Source organism: Sesamum indicum, linkage group LG13 (genome assembly GCF_026168435.1).
Source record: "Sesamum indicum cultivar Baizhima isolate 11 linkage group LG13, ASM2616843v1, whole genome shotgun sequence".
Classification (NCBI taxonomy): domain Eukaryota; kingdom Viridiplantae; phylum Streptophyta; class Magnoliopsida; order Lamiales; family Pedaliaceae; genus Sesamum; species Sesamum indicum.
Window position 1 is genome coordinate 17,796,060 of NC_142669.1, and position 20,022 is coordinate 17,816,081.

The 20,022-nt window shown below is 34.4% G+C and overlaps 2 protein-coding genes and 1 non-coding gene across 3 annotated transcripts; all 3 read right to left on the reverse strand.

The window, feature by feature from the left end:
- Nucleotides 1–3,081: 3,081 nt before the first annotated feature.
- LOC105176404 (uncharacterized) lies at nucleotides 3,082–14,509 on the reverse strand. The gene is made up of 22 exons (XM_088877119.1): nucleotides 13,984–14,509; nucleotides 12,961–13,494; nucleotides 12,610–12,842; nucleotides 12,447–12,503; nucleotides 12,149–12,283; nucleotides 11,485–11,603; nucleotides 11,081–11,392; nucleotides 10,327–10,414; nucleotides 10,140–10,245; nucleotides 9,929–10,039; nucleotides 9,170–9,333; nucleotides 8,951–9,071; nucleotides 7,975–8,199; nucleotides 7,706–7,896; nucleotides 6,879–7,046; nucleotides 6,700–6,805; nucleotides 5,565–5,702; nucleotides 5,120–5,281; nucleotides 4,826–5,026; nucleotides 4,541–4,735; nucleotides 4,399–4,470; nucleotides 3,082–3,599 (listed from the first exon to the last, which is right to left on the reverse strand). Exons 2-22 carry the CDS (start codon nucleotides 13,471–13,473, stop codon nucleotides 3,447–3,449), a joined length of 3,570 nt encoding a protein of 1,189 aa, XP_088733245.1. The 5' UTR covers nucleotides 13,474–13,494; nucleotides 13,984–14,509; the 3' UTR covers nucleotides 3,082–3,446.
- Nucleotides 14,510–16,769: 2,260 nt separating this feature from the next.
- On the reverse strand, nucleotides 16,770–19,406 carry LOC105176405 (CURVATURE THYLAKOID 1D-like protein). Its single transcript, XM_011099190.3, has 5 exons — nucleotides 19,167–19,406; nucleotides 18,475–18,707; nucleotides 17,283–17,387; nucleotides 17,119–17,190; nucleotides 16,770–17,045 (listed from the first exon to the last, which is right to left on the reverse strand). The coding sequence occupies exons 1-5, from the start codon at nucleotides 19,318–19,320 to the stop codon at nucleotides 16,974–16,976; spliced, it is 636 nt and encodes a 211-aa protein (XP_011097492.1). The 5' UTR covers nucleotides 19,321–19,406; the 3' UTR covers nucleotides 16,770–16,973.
- Nucleotides 17,744–17,836, reverse strand: LOC148784580 (small nucleolar RNA snoR128). The gene has a single exon (XR_016063881.1). It is a non-coding gene; the product is annotated as a small nucleolar RNA snoR128 (small nucleolar RNA).
- Nucleotides 19,407–20,022: the final 616 nt, after the last annotated feature.

The following is a 20,022-nucleotide window of genomic DNA, read 5'->3' on the forward strand; positions in this document are numbered from 1 at the left end:
AGATCTGGACTATACTCAAAGTTTGGGCTGAATCAAATTCAAATCCTAAAGAGGGCACCTGCAAAAAATTATATTTCATCTCGAATCCAATACTAACTTGGACGTAGGAGCGCTAATGCTTTTTTTGTAAGCCCCCCTTTACGATTTGCATTCGCTTTGGCTCAAGTTTTGAACAATAGTCCATATCCATTAGACTCGTGCTTTTTTTCCACGCATCACATACAAAAAGCATCAACTTCATTTACATAATCACCCCTAGTTTTTAAAATATTCAAATAATTCCTTCAAAATTGTCAACAACATTACACAACTTACCCCTATTTTTTGGCTACCAAGGTTGATTTCTGTAATTACGCATAAAAAAAAAAAACAAGAGCGATTTGTGAAAATAGACCATAAACCAAAGGTGTAAATATAATTATCTAAAACAAATATAACTAAATAAAATTATAATTCATAAAAGGATAAATTACATTCACACCCCTCTGAGGTTAAGTCAAAATACACAAGAACTCATTGCCTTTTGCAAAATTATAAGGCACCAGCTGATGTTATAATTATAACTACAACTACACCCTTATTATTTCAAATGCAAAGCTGCACAAACGCCCCACAACAAAACATTACACTAACAACCCTCGGAGAGTATAGCTGTAATTTTACAAAAAATCAAGAATGTTTCTGGATATTTTGACCTAATCTCAACGAATACCAATATTATTAACCCTTTATTAAATAAAAAACAAACTCAATTATATAATGCAAAAATATGATAGTAGATCCCTCCCTTTGTAGTGACCAAATCCCAAGATTAGGGGAGAAACACATGGCATGTACGTGGAATCCCTTAACATGCAATAAAATGAGGTTTTATTTGACCTAATTTAAGTTTAGTAGTTCAACAACAGTTTGATCATTAATGCTCAACCGGACAGGCTTTACCTATCATTACATAATATATAATATGCAGACATCACACTTTCAAACAAATTGTCCTAAACATGCATTATTAACATTCACATTCTCAAATGCACTCATTCTATTCCACATATTCTCCCATATATTATTCCTTCTTCTACATTAATATTCTTTTTCTTTTTGTTAATGAATTACAAATTTAAATCGAAATATTACCGAATTTGATCACCTCAATCCACTAGTACAGTGGAAATTAAGCACAAGTCTCACTGAGGTTATATTGAGATCGAAAAATTTGGGTCTGAAGTAAGGATTTTAAATGATTTTATGTTAAAAAAATGAAATTCATTAATGTTTAATAAATCATAATTCAAATAAAAATTAAAGAATTTGAATTTAAAATTATCCAAACAGATCAAAGAATTTATTATTATCTATTCCTAATCCAAATATAATCTGAAGAATAGCATTTTTTATCCTACACGAATTTATAAAGTTTTGACAATTTTAGTCCTTCTTTAATCAAATTGGTTGAAAATTGAATATAACTTGCGCATAACTCAATTAGATTGAGGATTTTGGCAGAAAAAGGACTATGATTGCTAAAATTTTAATTTACAAGACTAAATTACGAAAATCAATTCATGCAAGACAGAAAATGCTACTCACTAAGTTGTATGACTAAAAAATTACTTATAACCTCTAATATATATATATACATACATTAAATTATAATTTCATGAAATCCCATATGCATAATTTTATGTCAATATATACAAAATATTACAAAGTTTAAATATTATTATTACTATTTAATTTATAATACAATAATCCACCGACGTCTCATGAACCCAAAAAACAAAAAGCATATTGTGATTTGTGTGTATAAAGAAAAATCAAAAAGAAAAATAAAGTAGCATAAGAATTTAAAATTAGGTAGAAAGGGGACATGTCCGAGTATTTGTGGTGTAGGTTAAGGTCATTAGCGCGTGGGTCCCAAATTTCGGCAATCAGCATAGATTCTTTTCTTAGCATAAATTCATTTCAATAAAATAATAGTAATTCATTATTCCAGCATATGTTCCTTAAAACCCGGTTCATGCATCAAACAACATTAAAAAGATGTTTCCAGTATCTTTTCTTTTTGGGTTATTAATCGTTACGACATCGTTTTTACGTATATATAATAAAATATATTATAAATAAAAATAAAATATATCAATCAATATATTATATTGATGAAAAAAATAATTTATTAATTAATATAAATTTTAAAAGGTTGAATAAATTAATTATTTTATTATAAAGGGTATTTTTTTAACTTCACAAAAAATTGGTGTATCGGTGTCATTAGCCGTCATTTGTGAGTGTGAAATGATTTTTCTTTTTATATTAGTATAGATTAACTCCTTTAAAAGTACAAAATCACACTTTTTTACAAAAAAAGAAATTGAAATTATCTACACTTCATCAGAAAATTTTCTATTTACACTTGACCCCTTTCTGTTGGGGTTTGGATGAAGAAAGTTGGTTTTAGCAATTTGCCCCTTATTTAGCATTCTCATATTTATTTTTGTACTTATAAAGGTATATATATATATATATATATATATATAAAGTGAGGTTAACATCATTATATTTTTTTCTCTTATAAGTACAAAATTATTACATGGGAATGTTGAATAAAGGTAAGATTTAAAATTGGATAAAATACAATTTGCCCCGTTGAACTATTTTTCATGTAACACTTTTGATTTTTGAATTATAAATTTTTGCGTGAAAATGATATTGGAGGGGGTGTAATTATTTTCTTGATGCAAATTAATTAAGTCGGGATTGGAATAACAAGTTTGCATAAATTTAAGTTTTTTTTTTAAAAAAAAATATATTATAAGATATGAAAATTATAAAATGGTAATAAAATATGTAGAAAAGAAATAATAAAAACTTTTAGAAAATTACTAAAATAAAACTTTATTTATTCTTAACATTAACTTACAGAATTACTTTTTGACAATTTATCATCATTACATTTATGCAGACACTTTGCAATACTTAATTTTCAAAACAATTTCAAGAAATATCTTATATAAATTTACAATTGTTTTTTAAATAAATTTAACCAAACAGCCCCTTCAAATAATATTTTAAAAACCACAAAAATCAAAAGAATATTAAGATATTATATTTCTTTAACTTGAAAAAAATGAATTTTTAACAAATTATCATACAAAAAAAGAATATTAAATTACCGAATTTCCCCAAATGAAGACTATTGACTTCCTATAATTACATTTCCTCCTCAGTAGAAAAAACCTGTGCATAGAGCCTTAGAGAACATTAGAAAACATGAAGCCATGAGTGTTGGCTTTCTCTCTTCATCATCAAACTCCCTCTCCCTCACCCTCTCAAAACTTAAATTTAAATTCCCAGCCGTCGAACCATCTTGAGTCGTGCTATCGAGCTCCAAGATTCCATCCCGTCATTTACAGCAGTTCAGCTTCTGTTTCATGAGCCGTCTAAATCTCCTAATAGTAGTAGTTGTTTTCCTTGTGGTTCATGCCGTCTTTGCAGAGCATCGACCGGACCTCCAAGATGCATCGTGGGGGTTCCACGTCTTTCTCCTGTAGTGCGTTGCCGAGCAGCTGTTGCATTTGCGAAGCAAATGTGTCGTCCAAAACCTGAAAAATAGCGACAATTGCAATCACACCCCTCAATTGTCACTAAATTATAAATATACACCTACTATTTGAATAATTGCAGAAATAACCCATATTAGTGTTGTTTCCATCATTGCTCACATCCCACGCCGTGATGAAAAATATCATAGAGATAGGCCAGGTGAATTGCATTTTATCCCAAAAATTGTATAGTGACCAACAAGATCATAACCTAAATAATTACATTTATACCCCTAACCTATGGTCTATTTACACAAACCACCGCTGTCTTTTGTATAATTACAAAAACTACCCCTGACAGTCAAAAAATAGGGGTAGTTTGTGTACTGATGCTAACATTTTTAGGGGGGTTGTAATTTTTCAAAAGAGCAAGGGATGGTTTGTGTAAGTGATGATGATATTTTGGTGGGTGTATGTGTAATTATCCAAAAGATAGGGGTGATTTGTATAAATAAGCCATAGATCAAGAGGTGTAAATGTAATTATTCCTAAATAATTTTATGAGAGAAATAGCAATCATTGAAGCAGGACTAGTGATAGTTACATTTACATCCCTCAACTATAGTCAAATTATAGAACTACACAAACACCCTCCCCCTATCGGTGATGCATCCGTGGACACAGAACAATATACAATTTTCCCAAGAATTACCACTTTACATTAAAGAACAGGCGCATAAAATAACTAATTTACTGATGGAAAATATATTGATGCAAGGACTTGAGATCACTACAAAAGAATATATATATATGGTGTATATATATAATCATCTGCGTAAATTGTTCAGCTTTTACTTACTGTTACTGCAACCCGTGAAGCTTTATACCAAGATCTGTTCTCTTTCCTGTCTTCCAGAAACTTTAGCATGTCCTGCACGGACAAACAATAATCAGAACGAGTAACTAATATAATCATTAAATCTGCTCTAACGGCTTTCTACCTGACCCATGCGGTCCCAGAAACCTCGGCAAACAATTACAAAAACTTGGGTTTCAAGAACTGCATGCAGTTGATCAATAGTGCCAGCAAGCAACTCCTTCAATGGTTGCATCCTCCGTCGTAAATCAGACTCTACCACATTTTCCTTAGCATCTTGAATTATCTTTTTGAGCTTTGTGGCATTGTGCAATTTTGTCTGCATGTGAAGAACTTAAGGATATTATATGCAAATGGCATCTTATTAGTGACAAAGATTGTTCTACTTTAGAGAGGAAGCGCTACTTACATTCTCAACAAGTTTATCTATAACTGCTTGCACATAAGCTCTGAATTTGGACCGAATCATCACAGTCACTTCGCTGAGACACTCTCCGGGAACCATGTTCCCACTTTCAGGTATGCAAGAACCCCACAGTTTAAGTTGTGCTTCTATTTGGGGCCTCAGAGTATCAAGCATTCTTTTCATGGAATTCAACAGGACTCCCAACTGAAAAACCGTGGAAGGTAAACATTGGCTAGGACAGGAAGACGGAAAAGAAGGTGCAAATATAAAAAGCAGAAAGAGACAAAATCTTGGTACCTCGGTGGAAACACTGTAAGGGCAAACATTCCCCTTAGCAAACTTCTGGACATATTTAAGACCGAATTTCATAGGCATTGTGTTCTCTTTCAGCGGAGATAAAATTTCTGCATATTGCCTCTCCAAGCTTTCCACAACGGCCTTCTCAACATCTGCTATGGCCTTTGCAAAATACAAAACAAATCAATACGAGTAAAGAACAAAATTGCGGGAAAAAAAAAAAAAGTAGACTTAATATGATCTCAAACTTGGATTAGTTAAGCTTCAAGAACTATAGGATAATTGGGAAGGGAAGATCACAAAAATCTATTCATATCTTATTAATCTCAAGTCATGGAGGAACAACTAAAGATTTACCATCAGTATGGAAAGCTCCATGGTTTTCCTGAAATAAAATTGCCGTAGAAGAGGAAAATATGAAGAGTAAGAAAAGAATGGTGCATACATTTTCCAACGTAAAAGTGTATTCTGGCCAGCGACCTATTATGACGTCGTACTCAGAAAGTGTCTCCTTTAAGCGGTCATAAATGTCATCAATGAAAGAAGTTGTGGCGTGCTGCGTCGGGAAGCTGGAAGACTTTACCTGGCATTACATTAGTAGCTCTAGTAAGAATGAAGTAACGAATAGATTAAGATTTAGAAGTGGAATCAGTTCCTAATCTATAAGATTCAATGCCTCAGCAACTTATCCATCATTTTCAGGAAAACAGAAACGTATGAATCTATAAATAGAGCTTGAATATCTAAGTTCCTAATATTTTGTAAATGAAATTAATACATGTTGCCTACTTTTTTGAGGGTAAGTCAATATACGGATTTCCCATTGGAAATGTATTAAACGCACAACTTCCCAAAGTGTATGGCATTGGCATCCAGTGGGAAGTCTAGGCAGTAGCATGTCAAATACAATCTGGATCAAAACTTTCAAGTTGAATTATTACCTCAAATTTGTTAAACTACATATATCACAAGCATTTCGAGATTTCTTATAGAAGACATGGAACAATAAACAATTCGGCGGCGTTATTATATTTCTTAATCACTATCACTCTTACTGTTAATACCACTAATACTACTAAATTTCCATTTGGCATCATTGTTGCCCAGTTGTTAAAGGAACCATTGGTTCCACTCAAGGCCTTTAATCAAGCATAGAATCAGATTGTTTTACCCCAAAGACTAAGGAAATAAGATGAAAAGATGAAAAAAAAATAATATTCCTAGCCCAATTACCCAGCTAGTTTGACGGTTCTGTTTAGAGAAGTAGGAAGAGGCTTGCTTTCCTTTTCCCCCCAAGTCTAAGCATTCACTAAGTGTACATGGTATACGGTCCACTTTTGTGAGTGAAGCAATCCCAATGGATCATACATATATATAAATATATATATATACGTATATATACACATGTGTGTGTACAGACACGTGCACTTATGGCTGGATCCTTCAAACTTACACATGCTAGATACAGCTAATCAGAATGATCGAGGTATGCTGCAATTAGCCCATCAACATTTGTCATAAAATAGGGGAATTCTATTATTGAACAGAATTATGTAGGCAAATGAAAAAAGTAATCATACCTTGTCTAGCTTGCAAAAGTCAAGTAATGCAAGACGCTTATCTTGGATCCAGAGGGTTATATACACATGAAACAACTCTTTTGCATCAACTCCGCCTTTGATGGGGCTGCAAGAAAGGACTTAGATAATAAACATAAAACGACTGCCAGATCATGAAAGGACTAGTATTTATCCAGTACCTAATATTCCACAAAGCAAGATCCCTTTGAAAATCAGCAGTAGCCATTACAAGTTCTACGACATGAGGTGTTGGTCCAGAAGGCGGGCATGATACAAGGAATGCCCTTAATCTACTGAAGAGCTCTGTGCTGTATATTGAGGAGGAAAGGTTTGGAAGGTCTATAAAGCTGCATAAAAATCACAAGAACTAATAAGTATAATAATTCATAACTATAGACTTCTATGATTTGAAGAACATATGAAAATGGAGTAGAGGACCAGCTATCAATTGCATGCGATAAGTGCAAAATGAAATGGTTTATTTAGAGCCAAACTGTGAAAGAATTGACCAGATCAACTCAATCTAAAGAATTCAAGATATAGAGAAAAAAGTTCACTAAGCCTCATGTGTACTCATCTAACCCTGTCCAGCAGTTGTATTTCTCAAAAGAAAACGAATTTTTATTTCCACAAAATCAACCATAAACAGAGCTGAAAAATTGCATTCTCTCTGTTTGCGAGTCTCAGCATCTGGCACTGGAAACTTGCTGCTCCTAAAATAATACCTATTTCTAACAGTATTATTGTGGAGGTTGAGCATACCCTAGTTATGTGAGAACTAGGTTATTTGAACTCCCTAACAAGTGAGATTTTTAGTTATGGGACATGAATAACATAAAATTGCACTAGCTAAATACAGGGATAAAAACAAAATTTCATATTAAAAAATATAAATGATCTCTGGTGATCAAGTACTGAAACTTCGAGCGACAAATCCAGGAAATGCATAGAATAGCAGCTGTATATTATGTACCACATACATCATCACTATAATGGAGGAAAATACCTAGGAAGAAGATCCTGCTTATGGATTTCAATATCAGTCAATATCTCATTTCGAACATTCAAACAAAGTGATTTCATTTTCTTATAAGCTGTAGAAAGAGCCACTGGATCCATCAATATGTTCTCATTGTTGTTGGAAACAAACTCATCCGTTTCCGATAAGTGCCTTCTAGATCTCTTTTTCGTAGCATTCTGCACAAAGAATTTCCCAATTAATAGATGAAATGAGCTCACTGGAAAAAACATGTTCAGATTGAGAACCTACTCCACCTGAAAGTATCTGCATAATTTCGACTGCACCTCAGGTGAAAGTATATCATGCAAAAGTTTGTAAAGTTTCAAAGCAGGAGCTAGAGCTGGAGCTGGCACTCCTGTAGCAGGTCCAAACACATCTACTATTCCTGAGGGTACCGATTCATCGAGCGACTTGTAATTCTCGAAAACCAAAGTAAGTATCTGTTCAATCTCATCAGACACTTCCCCCAAGATTCGGACCTAATAATCCACGAGTAAACTTGTCAAGAGTTGTGACTACAAGAATAAAGCTCGACTTGTTATCAGCCAATTATTGGAATTATACCTGTATGATATGGATATGCAGTCAACTCAAAAAATAAAAGAGAAAAAAAAAAAGATTCATACAGATTTCAGAAAAATGATGCAGCAAGAGTACTTGTACATATGGACATCATCTTTGTTGGTAATGCTGTAGCTAGTTATTTTCAAAAATCAACAAAGGCTTTAAGGTTCCAACACTGACAACCTGACTAGAAAATCTGACTAAACCACCATATTCAAAGGGTGGCGCAGAGCAACACTATTCAATTTCAGAAGAGAGAGATTGAAACTCAAATAGCTCACAAGTCGCAACAGTTCATTGTGACATGGTAGCTCGTGTGATGCTTCAAATTCAAGATTAAAATTTTCACACAACCCGCGAAATCCTCTCTTTCATTGATTTGCCCGAGGGATTCAACAATTTAAAATGTTCATTATTGGCAACCCAACTCCAAGGAGGATGCTTAGTATTTGGGAGGGCAGTCCAGGTAAAACCTCTAAATCCAGTCAAAGGCACAACATACAGCGGAAACAAGATGAATTTGCCTGAGTAATAGCTGAATCAAATCAATATGGAGCTCCTTTGAAGAAAAAAGAGCTCCACACTTCTGCAGTGTATCAGTGTATGTTCCAACAGATGCAAGAAACCTTCAGCCAAAAATGAAACCTAATCTTGAATTTCACCTACCTCTTGGTGACTCAGTGTGTGCCTAGTTTTGCCTTTGATTACCACAGGCAGCAGTAAATCATGCACCAAATCTAGACAGTCTGCAGTTGGTGTGGCGACATCCATAACATATGAAAGATATCTGAGAGGACATCAAATTACAATAAGTAAATACTTGAAACATTAAGTGATAGTAACAATTCTTAGCCCAACAAACCAGTAGAAAACAAAAGATGCTACCTAAGCTTTGTATATGCATCTGAAACTCCAAAGTAAGATGCAAATTCAGTCACCAACCACCTCCATGGACCATGCAGCAACAAGTTTCTTTGCTGGAACTGTTGGACTTTCATCGCAGTCTCCAAAACACAGTCATATGCAATAGTTTCCGCAACAGATGCACACTTGACAAATAAACACAAAGTAAACAAAGCTACTATCATATGAAAAGAAATCTTCTTTAAGAGATAGAACATAAAGATGCAATGCTAAAGCACCTCACTGGTCACAAAATGACGATTAGTTATCAATCTAGATGCTTTGACTAAAATGAATTTGCTATTTTATTCTCGTCAGGGCTCATATTTAATGCTACAACATTCCTTTTCAGAATGTCCACAAACATGTCCTTTTTCCTCCAATGAAAACTCAAACCTACCACCGGTTCTGAAGGTAAATGTGTAAAGATACTAAATTATCAAATACTGAGTCCCTGAGGCTAATTCAAAGAGAGCATTAGTTATGATTAACCAATTTATTTAATAATTGCATAACATAATCATAAATCTCTTCCAATCGAGCTAATATATTGATGCCTTAACATCTGAAACCTTAATGTCTCTCACATTTTACGGTTGGACAAATATTCCGAGACATCAAAAACAACACTAATAAAGTATACCTTGTGACTATAGGATGGCGCAATAGGATGGTTAATCTGAACCCAACCAAAATACAATTTTAGGCAGAACAATTTTGTTATATGTAAGTCATGCATACCTTGTGACTATTTTCATCTGGTGTAGTTGAATAATTAATATATAACTGTACTTTCCCAACTTGCTCATGTTCTGGTTCATGATATAAAAAACATGAGCGCAGCTTCTCCCCCTGCATTAAGATCATGAAGGAAACAGACCAGTTCACTCACATGAACACAAACCAGCCTATTCAATCATAAAAATCAAACTTCAGATCCAGATATCAATACCATTTCGTCAGTAATATCAGCCACCTGAAGTACAGCATTGCCACAGTACTTCCCTTTTGAATCATGGACTTCAATTACCAGATCATCCCCAAGTCCATCTGGCAAGCTATACACCAGTAGCATGACAAATTACTTACGTCTCCCAGACTAAATAAGTAAAGAGAATAAAAGTAAAAGTTACACATACAATACACGAGTTTCACCAGATCCTGGCTGCATTCTCACTGCATCCTCTTCAGGAGAACTTTTCAGTCTCAACAAACAGGAATATGATTCTGTAAACAAAAGTAATTTTCCACTCATAACAAAATTGACAAAAATGCATATTTCTAGATTTAGCAATACAAGAAAAGGACACGAGTCTTAAGTGACAAAACCCACACTTTTTACAAGGCCAACTTATAAATTCCAATTGACCAAGTTTACTGACTTATTTTTGGCATGCCTCAGAGTATATCTAACTAGAAGGATATTGTTAAATAACAAGTATAGTAGTCAATTTTCTACAAAGTGAAATTTTCCATATATCGATATATTAGTCGAATAGATACATTTGTAGCTTCAGAAAGGTTGAACTCCCATAACATGACCAATAAGTCTTCTGAACTGACTTCTCAATGTTGTTTATGGATAAATCCAGACTAGCATAATTGCCAGGGATTCATTTAAGTTTCAAAATCTTGGACAATCTCTACAAATAGTCAAAATATGACAAGGTAAAAGATAAGAGAGGAATGAGACATATCACTCTAGTCTTAATATCCTGTAACTAATAGATGTTTTGTTCTAACTTGATGAACAGGATATATTACCTGTAAATCAGTTCCATGACAACTAGTAACAATGTAGTTTGTGGGAAAACATTTAAATAAAAATATGAATTATGAGAAATGAAGAAAGCAGTATCCAATTACTTGAAGAATTTTGCCAGCAATACATACCTTGTACGACTTCATAAGATGATGAACTGCTCCGCCAAGCATTAAAACCAATTTTAATGAGCTCAGGCACTTCTTTTAAGTACCTACGAGTTCCAACAATAATGTATGCCATTCTTTGATGGAATAAAGAACCATTCACAGTCATGACTGGAGTTACTCGTTCTCTTCGTAATGCTTTCCTCTCCGAACAGACTATTGATTTTACATTGGATAGCCGAAGCTGAAGCGACTCCAACTTCACCATGGATGATGACTTTATAGATGCAAATGCACACCCAGTTGGTGGCTCCAAACCCATTTTCACTTTACGCACTGCAAAATAACCAGTCCTACGAATGTGTTATGAACCATAGACAAACTTAAAGCTCAAATACACTTTCTACAAGAACAATGCATATGGGAACCTTGAATTTTAATCTTGCCAATGGTTTTCTTAGTCTTCACAGCAGCTCCTTCGCTGACAAGTTCTGAAGACTCTTTTCTCAATAGTTCTTCCTCTGACTGTAACAATATGTGTCTCAACCTACAAAATTAGAAAGAGTATTTTACAGATCATCGATATCCAAGAAATTCATCATATTTCTGCGTGGAAGAATGAAGAACCCAAGAAATGACACTCTTGAAACAGGATAAACTAGTTTTACATCGTGAAAAATGCTTCAGTTTGCCAAAAACTTTTGTCCGACTAGAGGATACAGAATCACTAGGAAATATGTGGCTGAGCAAAAAAGTACAACTGGATTTCTCTTTGTTAATCTAACTTATCCAGAGTTAGTTGTCTTCTATTTGGTAAACTATTCTGAATACCCTTCCATCCAATGCAGTAACATATGCAACATAAAAGGTATACATAGTTTGCCAATTATGGAAATTCAGGATCTAAAGCAAGAACATAATAGTCTGATATGTTGCTTATGCTTAATTTCTGGGTGATATTAATTCTGAAAGATATGCAGCAACATATGTAAAGGAGATATAAGAAGCAACAGTGAGCAAAAAATTTAGCACAAGATATAGTCAAAACAGCAATAGCATAGAAAGAGTATGCAGGCAAAGAACAGTAATTACCCAAACGCGTCCCGCAGAAGTGCACATTCATTTTCCAAAAAGGTTGGAGCTTCCATGCAGCCCCTGGCCCAGGAGTGAAGACATAGCCGCACACAAGCATCATAGGAGAGAACACCATACCAATAACCTAGCCCACTGTATCCAATTCAAATCATCAAAAATATTTTACAGTATTAATAGTTACGGCACTTTGAAATAGATCCAGAAGAGGAACCTATTCAAAACTGATTTTACTTAAACCACAATTATATTCGGAACTATTCAACTCATACAGGAGCAGGAATACTAGCTAGATTACCTTGCATGAAATGTAGGATATCGAGCAGGTACAGAATTAGAAGATAGAGCAGCAGTCCTGTAAATACCATTAGCCAGCTTTAATTCGAGAGAGTAATGTAGAAGCTGCAACACTATATGCTGGGGGTGAAAGAGGAATGGTTTATGAATATCCAAATGTGTACCTCACGGGAGCTTCAGGATTATTAACTTCTGTTGCACCTGATTTGTTGCTCTTATACACGATAGGTTCAACCTCGGTTGCAGAACCACCGGACGTTGCTAACGAAGGGCTACCATCAGCTCTAGAAGTTGGAAGCTTTTGAGAAACTTGACTGCTGTGCTGGAAAGAGCCCAAGGGTGGTGCACTGGGAATATCATCATCGAACTTATTCTGCAGTGGGGCATTGCGACAATCCTGGAACCACCAGTAACATGAGAAAATCTTGTATAAACAATTAACCACTCAAGGATGGTTTAGCAATAGCTAAGATGATAATTTGATCTACATGAAACTAGAGGTAGAAACTCCAAACCTGTTTCAATGTCTCAGTACTTGACTGCACATTGATGGCAGAGAAATTAGGCCCCAGCTTAATTTTTTTCTGAAGTACATTCACATTGTTGCTCCTGGGTGGTGTAGAACTCACTTCCGAGCTTGAGACCGAGTCCGATGATTCATCATTGACAAAACCACGGTGTGCAGCAGCATATCCACCACCTCGCCCTCCCTGTCTGTCCAAATAGTTTCCAAAACCACTAGCATTACCATTGCGTGCACTCAAGAGAGTACTGTGTTTTGCATTACCATTGGGGATTTTATCATCTTGTGGCGATGCTTCAAGTGAATAACGAGCACCATAACACTCTCCTTCCGAGTCCGAACACGTATCCATGTCCGACTCAGATAAGTTGTCAGTAACTCTGCCAACAGTCATCCCTATGGGCATATGCCCACTCCGAAATCTGGAAACAGAGGGCAATGCAGAACTGCCGCCCCGGTATCTTAAGCCCACCATTGGATCTGATTGTAATTTCTGATTCGACATTGGAAATCAACTTTCTCCCCCCTATATACAACATTCAAACCAAGATTAATAATTATTCAAAATTACAAGTAGAATCCAAACCCAGAAATCTCTGAGTAGCATTGACACACAAAAAACCCCAATGCGCACACAAAAACTCAAACCAAGAAAAATTTCAGAATCTCATATTGTAAGAGAAAAGCAGATACACATTTTATACCCATAGCAAAGTTAAGAGCCCGATAAGAAGTAGAGAATTTTGGGATTGTCATCAGTGATAAACAATCAAATATAACACAAAGCTTCACAGAATACTATTAGCACACAGTAACACCATCCCCCCAACCCACCCACCACCCAACACACACAAACACGCCAAACTACCATAGAAGATCTGAACTACCAACAGAAACAAAAAATTAGGCAAACATACCAAAATCTGGAGTGAAAAGCAAAAAGGAAAACTTGATTTCAAAGTAAGATTTACGAATCCCAGGTCCTCTTTTTCTCCTTTACGCCCCTTTTACTCACCTGGAGTGTTCTCAGCAGCCAAACATAGTACTAAACCCTCTCTCAAGCATTAACTCTCGCACTAAACCCAGTGCCGAACAAAACCCAATTTCCAATCTTTCCAAGAAAAAACCAAAAACCCAGAAAACATTCACCAATTTTGAGACAATGTACCACAAAAATCACCGTAGACACCCACAAAATCAAGATCCCATTTAGCAAGAACCACAATAGGGTCGTACAAGAAACGCAACACTACTGTAAACACTTTTCAAATTCCCCTTCACTTACAGTGTGAAAACTCACGCAAAGAGAAAGACAAGGAGGCCCAACTTTTCCTGTAGAATGAAACGAATTAAATAACTTTCCCTTGGCTTTTATTTTCAAGAATCCAGTCCTTTTCTGTCTGTTTCTGCTGTGTATTTCTAAAAATTCTCCAAAAACTCATCCCCAATTTCAAATTTTTTTCCCGATACAAACTTTTGAAAAGAAATTAATCCAAATTATTAACATTAAAATAATAATCAAGATTAAATCTTTTTCCCTTTTTAATCTTTCTAACAAGAAAAAGGAAACGTTAAATATCGAAAAGTGAAAAGGGTAGTGGGGTGGTAACGTGAGTGTGAGGTGGAGTTTGAATCTTTTGACTTGAGAGTAACGGTCGTTTAGTGGCGCCGCTTTGTGGGGTTTCTCGTTTGGATTACGGCAAAATTAAAGCCCAACTTTTATATGATTAATTATCAAAATATTAATTTATTTCATTTGACTTTAAAATAATAATTCTGATACAAAATATTATTTTTAAAATAATTAATTTTATAATTATTTCAATAAATATTATATATTTTGTGTTAAACCATGCTAAGATATGATTTTCGTTTTTTATATTACGAGTTATGAATTAAATTTTATATTTCAATGATTATGTAATATTACATGTCATGAATATTAGTTCAACAGTGAAAATTTACAATATGCAAATTATATGCACTTAAATTAAAATAGTACAATTTTATTTTATTTACAGTAAATACATTTTATGCTTATTTAAACTTAAATTTACAAATATTCTAATCGTGGGATCGCGTATGGTAACTACTAGTATAATTAAAAAAAAAGTTTTGTTAAATTGTCATATTATTATTATTATTTGTTTTTACCATCACTTATTTATAAATATAATATTGATTTATTAATTTATATATTTATTAACTAATAAATATTTCATTAGATAGTAAGAATTACTTACATAGGGATAGTGTGCCACAAAATTATATTTTTATGATTGAATTTGCAGTGTAATTTAAAAGAATAAGAATTAACTAAACTCTCACTGCAAAATTCAATTAGGTGATTAATTAAGATTTGGAGCATAATTATGACTATACTTTTTAGTTTAATTCAAAATAAAGATTAGGTTTAAATAATTTGGGACATAATTAGTGTGAATGGGGAGACAATGCATTATGAGTGTTGGACCTAGTGGGGAATTGCGAGCCTGCCGTGTGCCTCACTGTAATCCAGTGTCCCCCATTTACGTTTCCCTATTTATTTAAATTGAATTTGATGGTGTGCACTGCCTTAGTGACTAAGAAAAGTACACTGGGTCATGTGCACTTGGGCACACTGCAGGCCACAGCACCGGATAATTAACCCCCAATAAAGTCTTGTATTACATAAATTTGGGTAATTAATATGAGATTTTAGGTTCTAAAAATAGATTGAGGAAATATTTGCCAAAACTTCAGACTTTTAGAGAAATCATTTTGGAAGACAAAAGAAGGTAAAAATATAGACAAAAAGTTAAATTAAATAGATTTGAGAAAAAAAATCACTTTTAGATTACATTTAATTAATTAAAGACCATTTCATCCACATATATTAAAAAAGAAAAACTTTTTTTGCTTAGATTTATTTATATTTGTTATGTTATTAATAATTATTATATTTTTACAAAAATTAATATATTTTATTTTAATTAGTATATTTATATTTTATTAATAGAAAGATGAATGTTCAACTCAATTGCAGTATATTTCAATTATTATGTTCCAATTTAATGTCTAATAATATATCCATCGGGTTATTGTATCCAATTATTTGTTGGTCTCAGGAATATAGATTTAAGGTGCAAACATAAAGCTGAATATATGTAAATGAAATAAGAGAATTGGAGTTATACATTTTAAAAATCAAATGAAAGAGTTAGAGCTTTATTATATAATATACACTGCACCATTTTTTCAAAAATACATAATGAAGAATACATGAAAATCATCAGACACTTGGTGTACAAAATGCCAAATGCAAGCGTAGATTAAATCCCAACATTAGTCGGCGTTTTTTCGGAAATAATAAATGTTAATAACTGATTATTTACGAAAAGGATACGTCTTAGCTCGTAATGGTCTAAGATCAGACAGTCACATGAACAAACCATCCAAAATCAAATAAGTCAAGAAAACCATGTGCTCAGAATACTCCTAGATTGTCTGTATCATGTCCTGTTAATATCAGTTCATATCAAATGTCTCTGAACCCCCACCCATGTCAAACAATTCAAATTGTTAGCCAACTGCAACAGTGTCCATGGGAAATGGCTTACATGCCATTCTCTTGGACAACTCTCAAATTTTTTTCATCCTTCACTACGATATCTGACATAACTACATCATCCTAGTTCTATCTCGGAGGTTCCAAGTGGTTTTGTGGACTGGGTGCATGTACGGGAGTATCCCGATGGCTCGTAAGCGCACCTTTGTACATTACCGCATAGCATTTCTGGCCAATATAAAGGAGAGGAAACAAAAACAAAGGCTTCAACAAAACTAGGGCTGAAACCTGCCGTTCATTCACAAAGTTTGAATCCACCCCCAGGCATACATTTCGAACCCACAAGCTCATTTACATGTACAACTTGCCGTGCCAATGCAACATGTTTCAGTAAACAGAGTAAAATGAGTGATCGACGAACGGGTAGAAAATTACAGTTGGTATGTCCAAGTTCAGCTCTACTCATCCTTTGAACCCAGGACCTGCTGCTTAATCTGTTCAATTTTAGCAACCAACTCATCCCTATTTTTCTGCAAATAAAAGATGATTGGTTTATTTTGTTATCAGGCAGATGAACAATATGAAGTATGATAGAAGGCCAACCTTGAAAACTAGATAGCGAGAGCTGAACCAGAGAGTGTAGCCAAGACCTACGAGTTCCAATACTTTAGGAAACTGTTAAATTGCAAACGATCTTCAGGTTAGTGAAAGCATTGTCAACATGTACCATAGAGAGGTAGATTGGCGGAGGGACAGAGAGTTCTCACCACTGGAATCGAATCAATGGCACTAACAACAGCAGCTAATAACCAAAGTGCAACTGCACCACCACCACCAAAGACGAGAATTGAATACGTGTCCTCATAATCAAACTGAAAGTGGAGAGCATATATCAGACTTTACATGGATAACAAATTAACAATCTGAATTTTAAGGTGTTTACATGTAAACATATCCATTTTAAGAATTTTCTTCTGGAACAGCATTGAGGATTAGAATCAACATCCTGATGCATTATGACATCAATGCTGAAGAAATAGATAATCTATATTTGCATTAAATGTCAATCATTTGTTGGGAACTGCCAAAAGGCATTGGTATCTAGAGAGAAGCATAAACTTTGAGGAGAAATGTGTAGAAAACTTCCTTTTTCAGAATAACTAAAACATACAGAGGGGCAAAAAAGCACACGGGTGACCGATCACCACAAGTAGAGAAAATCAGAAGGTTGCTCAGGTAACCGCTCAGGATCGACATGATAGTCGATGCTTCATTAAGCATTCACATGCTTTCAAGACGTTGAATATACTCATCACAGCAACCAAATCCATAACTTCATATTATCAGCTTGCTGCTTTCCATTAACTTCATGTTCAAATACATATTCAGCTCGTAGGAGCTTGAAGATAAATATTAGTGTGAAGAGGAAAGCTCCAAACTGAGAAAATGAAGCTACATGTGCCCCCATGCATGCACACCAAAAAAAGTTTTCCCACTATAAATTCACTCCACCCAATACTCTGACCAGCTGCAAGTCGCTCCCTAGCCCTCTCCTTCTCTTACAATCAAGGAACTCAATCTGGTAGAGAAGATAAGCAGTTTCTTTCACCCCTAACCAGTGGATACCATTAACTACAACTATAAATGTTTATGGGTTGAAGTACACACCACGTTCAAGTATGATAAAAGATTGGAAGAAAGGACATAAGGAGACTATTTATATAAGGGCCCTATTCTCCATTTACATAAAAGGACAACTAGATCCCAACTTTTAGACATCACCCAGCTTGGAAGAGAATCATACATCCTTACAGATATGATGGCTGTATAAAATACTCCTGGCAGTACAACTAGAACTAGAAGAAAAAGATGATCGTTATATCAATACTAAAGTAATAGAAGCATGAAAAATATGAAATTCTTTCATGAGGCAATCAGAATAGAGGATCACGAAAAAACCTTTATATCAAGGTCCTCCAAGAACTTAAACAGTTCCAGATTCTCTAGCAATGAACCTTCCTGTGGTGCTTCATTTTGTTGGGAATCATAATCTTCTTCGTTCCGAAGAGGCTGACTATCTCCCTCAGTTATTACACTGTCAGGTTTAGGCTCGTCTTTGACATACGGCGTTGTGCCAGCCGATGTTTCCTCAGATGTCGACCTCAAAGATAAATTCCGGCAATAATGCGACCCTGTTTACAGAAACGCAAAGAACTACCATTAAATTTATCGTGCTAAGGTCAAAACTCATTGGAAAAAACTACTATCAGCAAAAGAAAAAGAAAAAAGGTTAGATGCTTGGGCGTAAACTCCAAACAATATAAATAAAATCAAATATTAACATGACAAATGAAATTTCTAGAAACTTCTTCCTAAGTAAGTAATTGAAATTCTCACTAAGTTCTCTTATCAGACGCTAAGCCATCTGACGAAACAATGGGTGGAAAAGGGGGAAAAAAGATATAGCAGCAATCCTAAAGAAGCTGTAGCATCGCAATCAATAAGAACCCTGAAGCATCATCATTTTCCATTAGCATCAAGTTAAAATCCCAGAAACGCACATGAACTAATCTCAAAATCTGAGATCAATAAGGAGGAAAATAAACATCAAATAGAAATATCGAAACGAAAATTGGCAAACAACAATTTACCAGAGAATACGCGGGTGTGGTTCTGGAGGAAAGGAAAATGGGTTTTGCAACGGAGGACGGGTTGAAATTGAACGTGGCTCGTAGCGAAGTGCTTGGGGTTTTGCGACGGAGGAAGGATCGGGGTCGGGGTGCCTCGAGCTGTGCACAGCTCCATTTTGCGATCACCACGTCGCAGTAGCAGCACAGGGTTAGGGTTCTAGGAAATATATAGCAACAGTAAAAGGGCAAATGCTAGGGTTTATTGTTGTTGGGCTAATAAATTGTGTGTGGAATCTGGATGTGACAAAATTGGGCTTATTTATTTAAATAATTTCAAAGAAAAGATTCCAACGATGATAATGTAATTTTAAGGGGTATAACACATTTAATGCAAATTCCTACTCTCAATGACGACTTGTGAATTTTTTTTCTTTTTCCAAATTATTTATATAAAAATATAATCAATACAAATATTACGATAATTACAAATGTTAAAAATGATCATCCGATCCATAATTACGCCAATGAAACACGTAGAGACCTTCTTGTTTTCTTACTCACATTAAAATTATATTTTTAATCTTATATGTTATATTTTTTTTCAATTTAGTGACATTTGTTACGATTTACTCACGTTGCAACCCATAAATTGAAAATTTTTTCAATTTATCCTCGCACGCATTTTCTATTCAATAATTAACGAATATGCTAGTAACCTCACGTATATTTTTTTATATATTATTTTATTAATTATTAAATAAAAAATACACGTGATAACTAAAATTAAAAAAATTCAATTTATGTAATGCAATGTGAGAAATTCACGGACTAAATTAAGAAAAATCCCTAACATATCAGATAAAAAAAAATACAATTT

Bases quoted from the DNA above. Each gene is read 5' to 3' on its own strand.
- LOC105176405 (XM_011099190.3), bottom strand. From the start codon at position 19,320: ATGGAGCTGTGCACAGCTCGAGGCACCCCGACCCCGATCCTTCCTCCG. The intron at 17,388-18,474 runs GTTTTTTCGTGA...CTCCACTTTCAG, and splicing joins TGGAGGACCTTGATATAAAG to TTTGATTATGAGGACACGTA. The intron at 17,191-17,282 runs GTGAGAACTCTC...GCAATTTAACAG, and splicing joins CCATTGATTCGATTCCAGTG to TTTCCTAAAGTATTGGAACT.
- LOC105176404 (XM_088877119.1), bottom strand. From the start codon at position 13,473: ATGTCGAATCAGAAATTACAATCAGATCCAATGGTGGGCTTAAGATAC. The intron at 11,604-12,148 runs GTAATTACTGTT...CTAATTTTGTAG, and splicing joins CTTCTGCGGGACGCGTTTGG to GTTGAGACACATATTGTTAC. The intron at 10,040-10,139 runs GTATTGATATCT...ATCTTAATGCAG, and splicing joins CTGATATTACTGACGAAATG to GGGGAGAAGCTGCGCTCATG.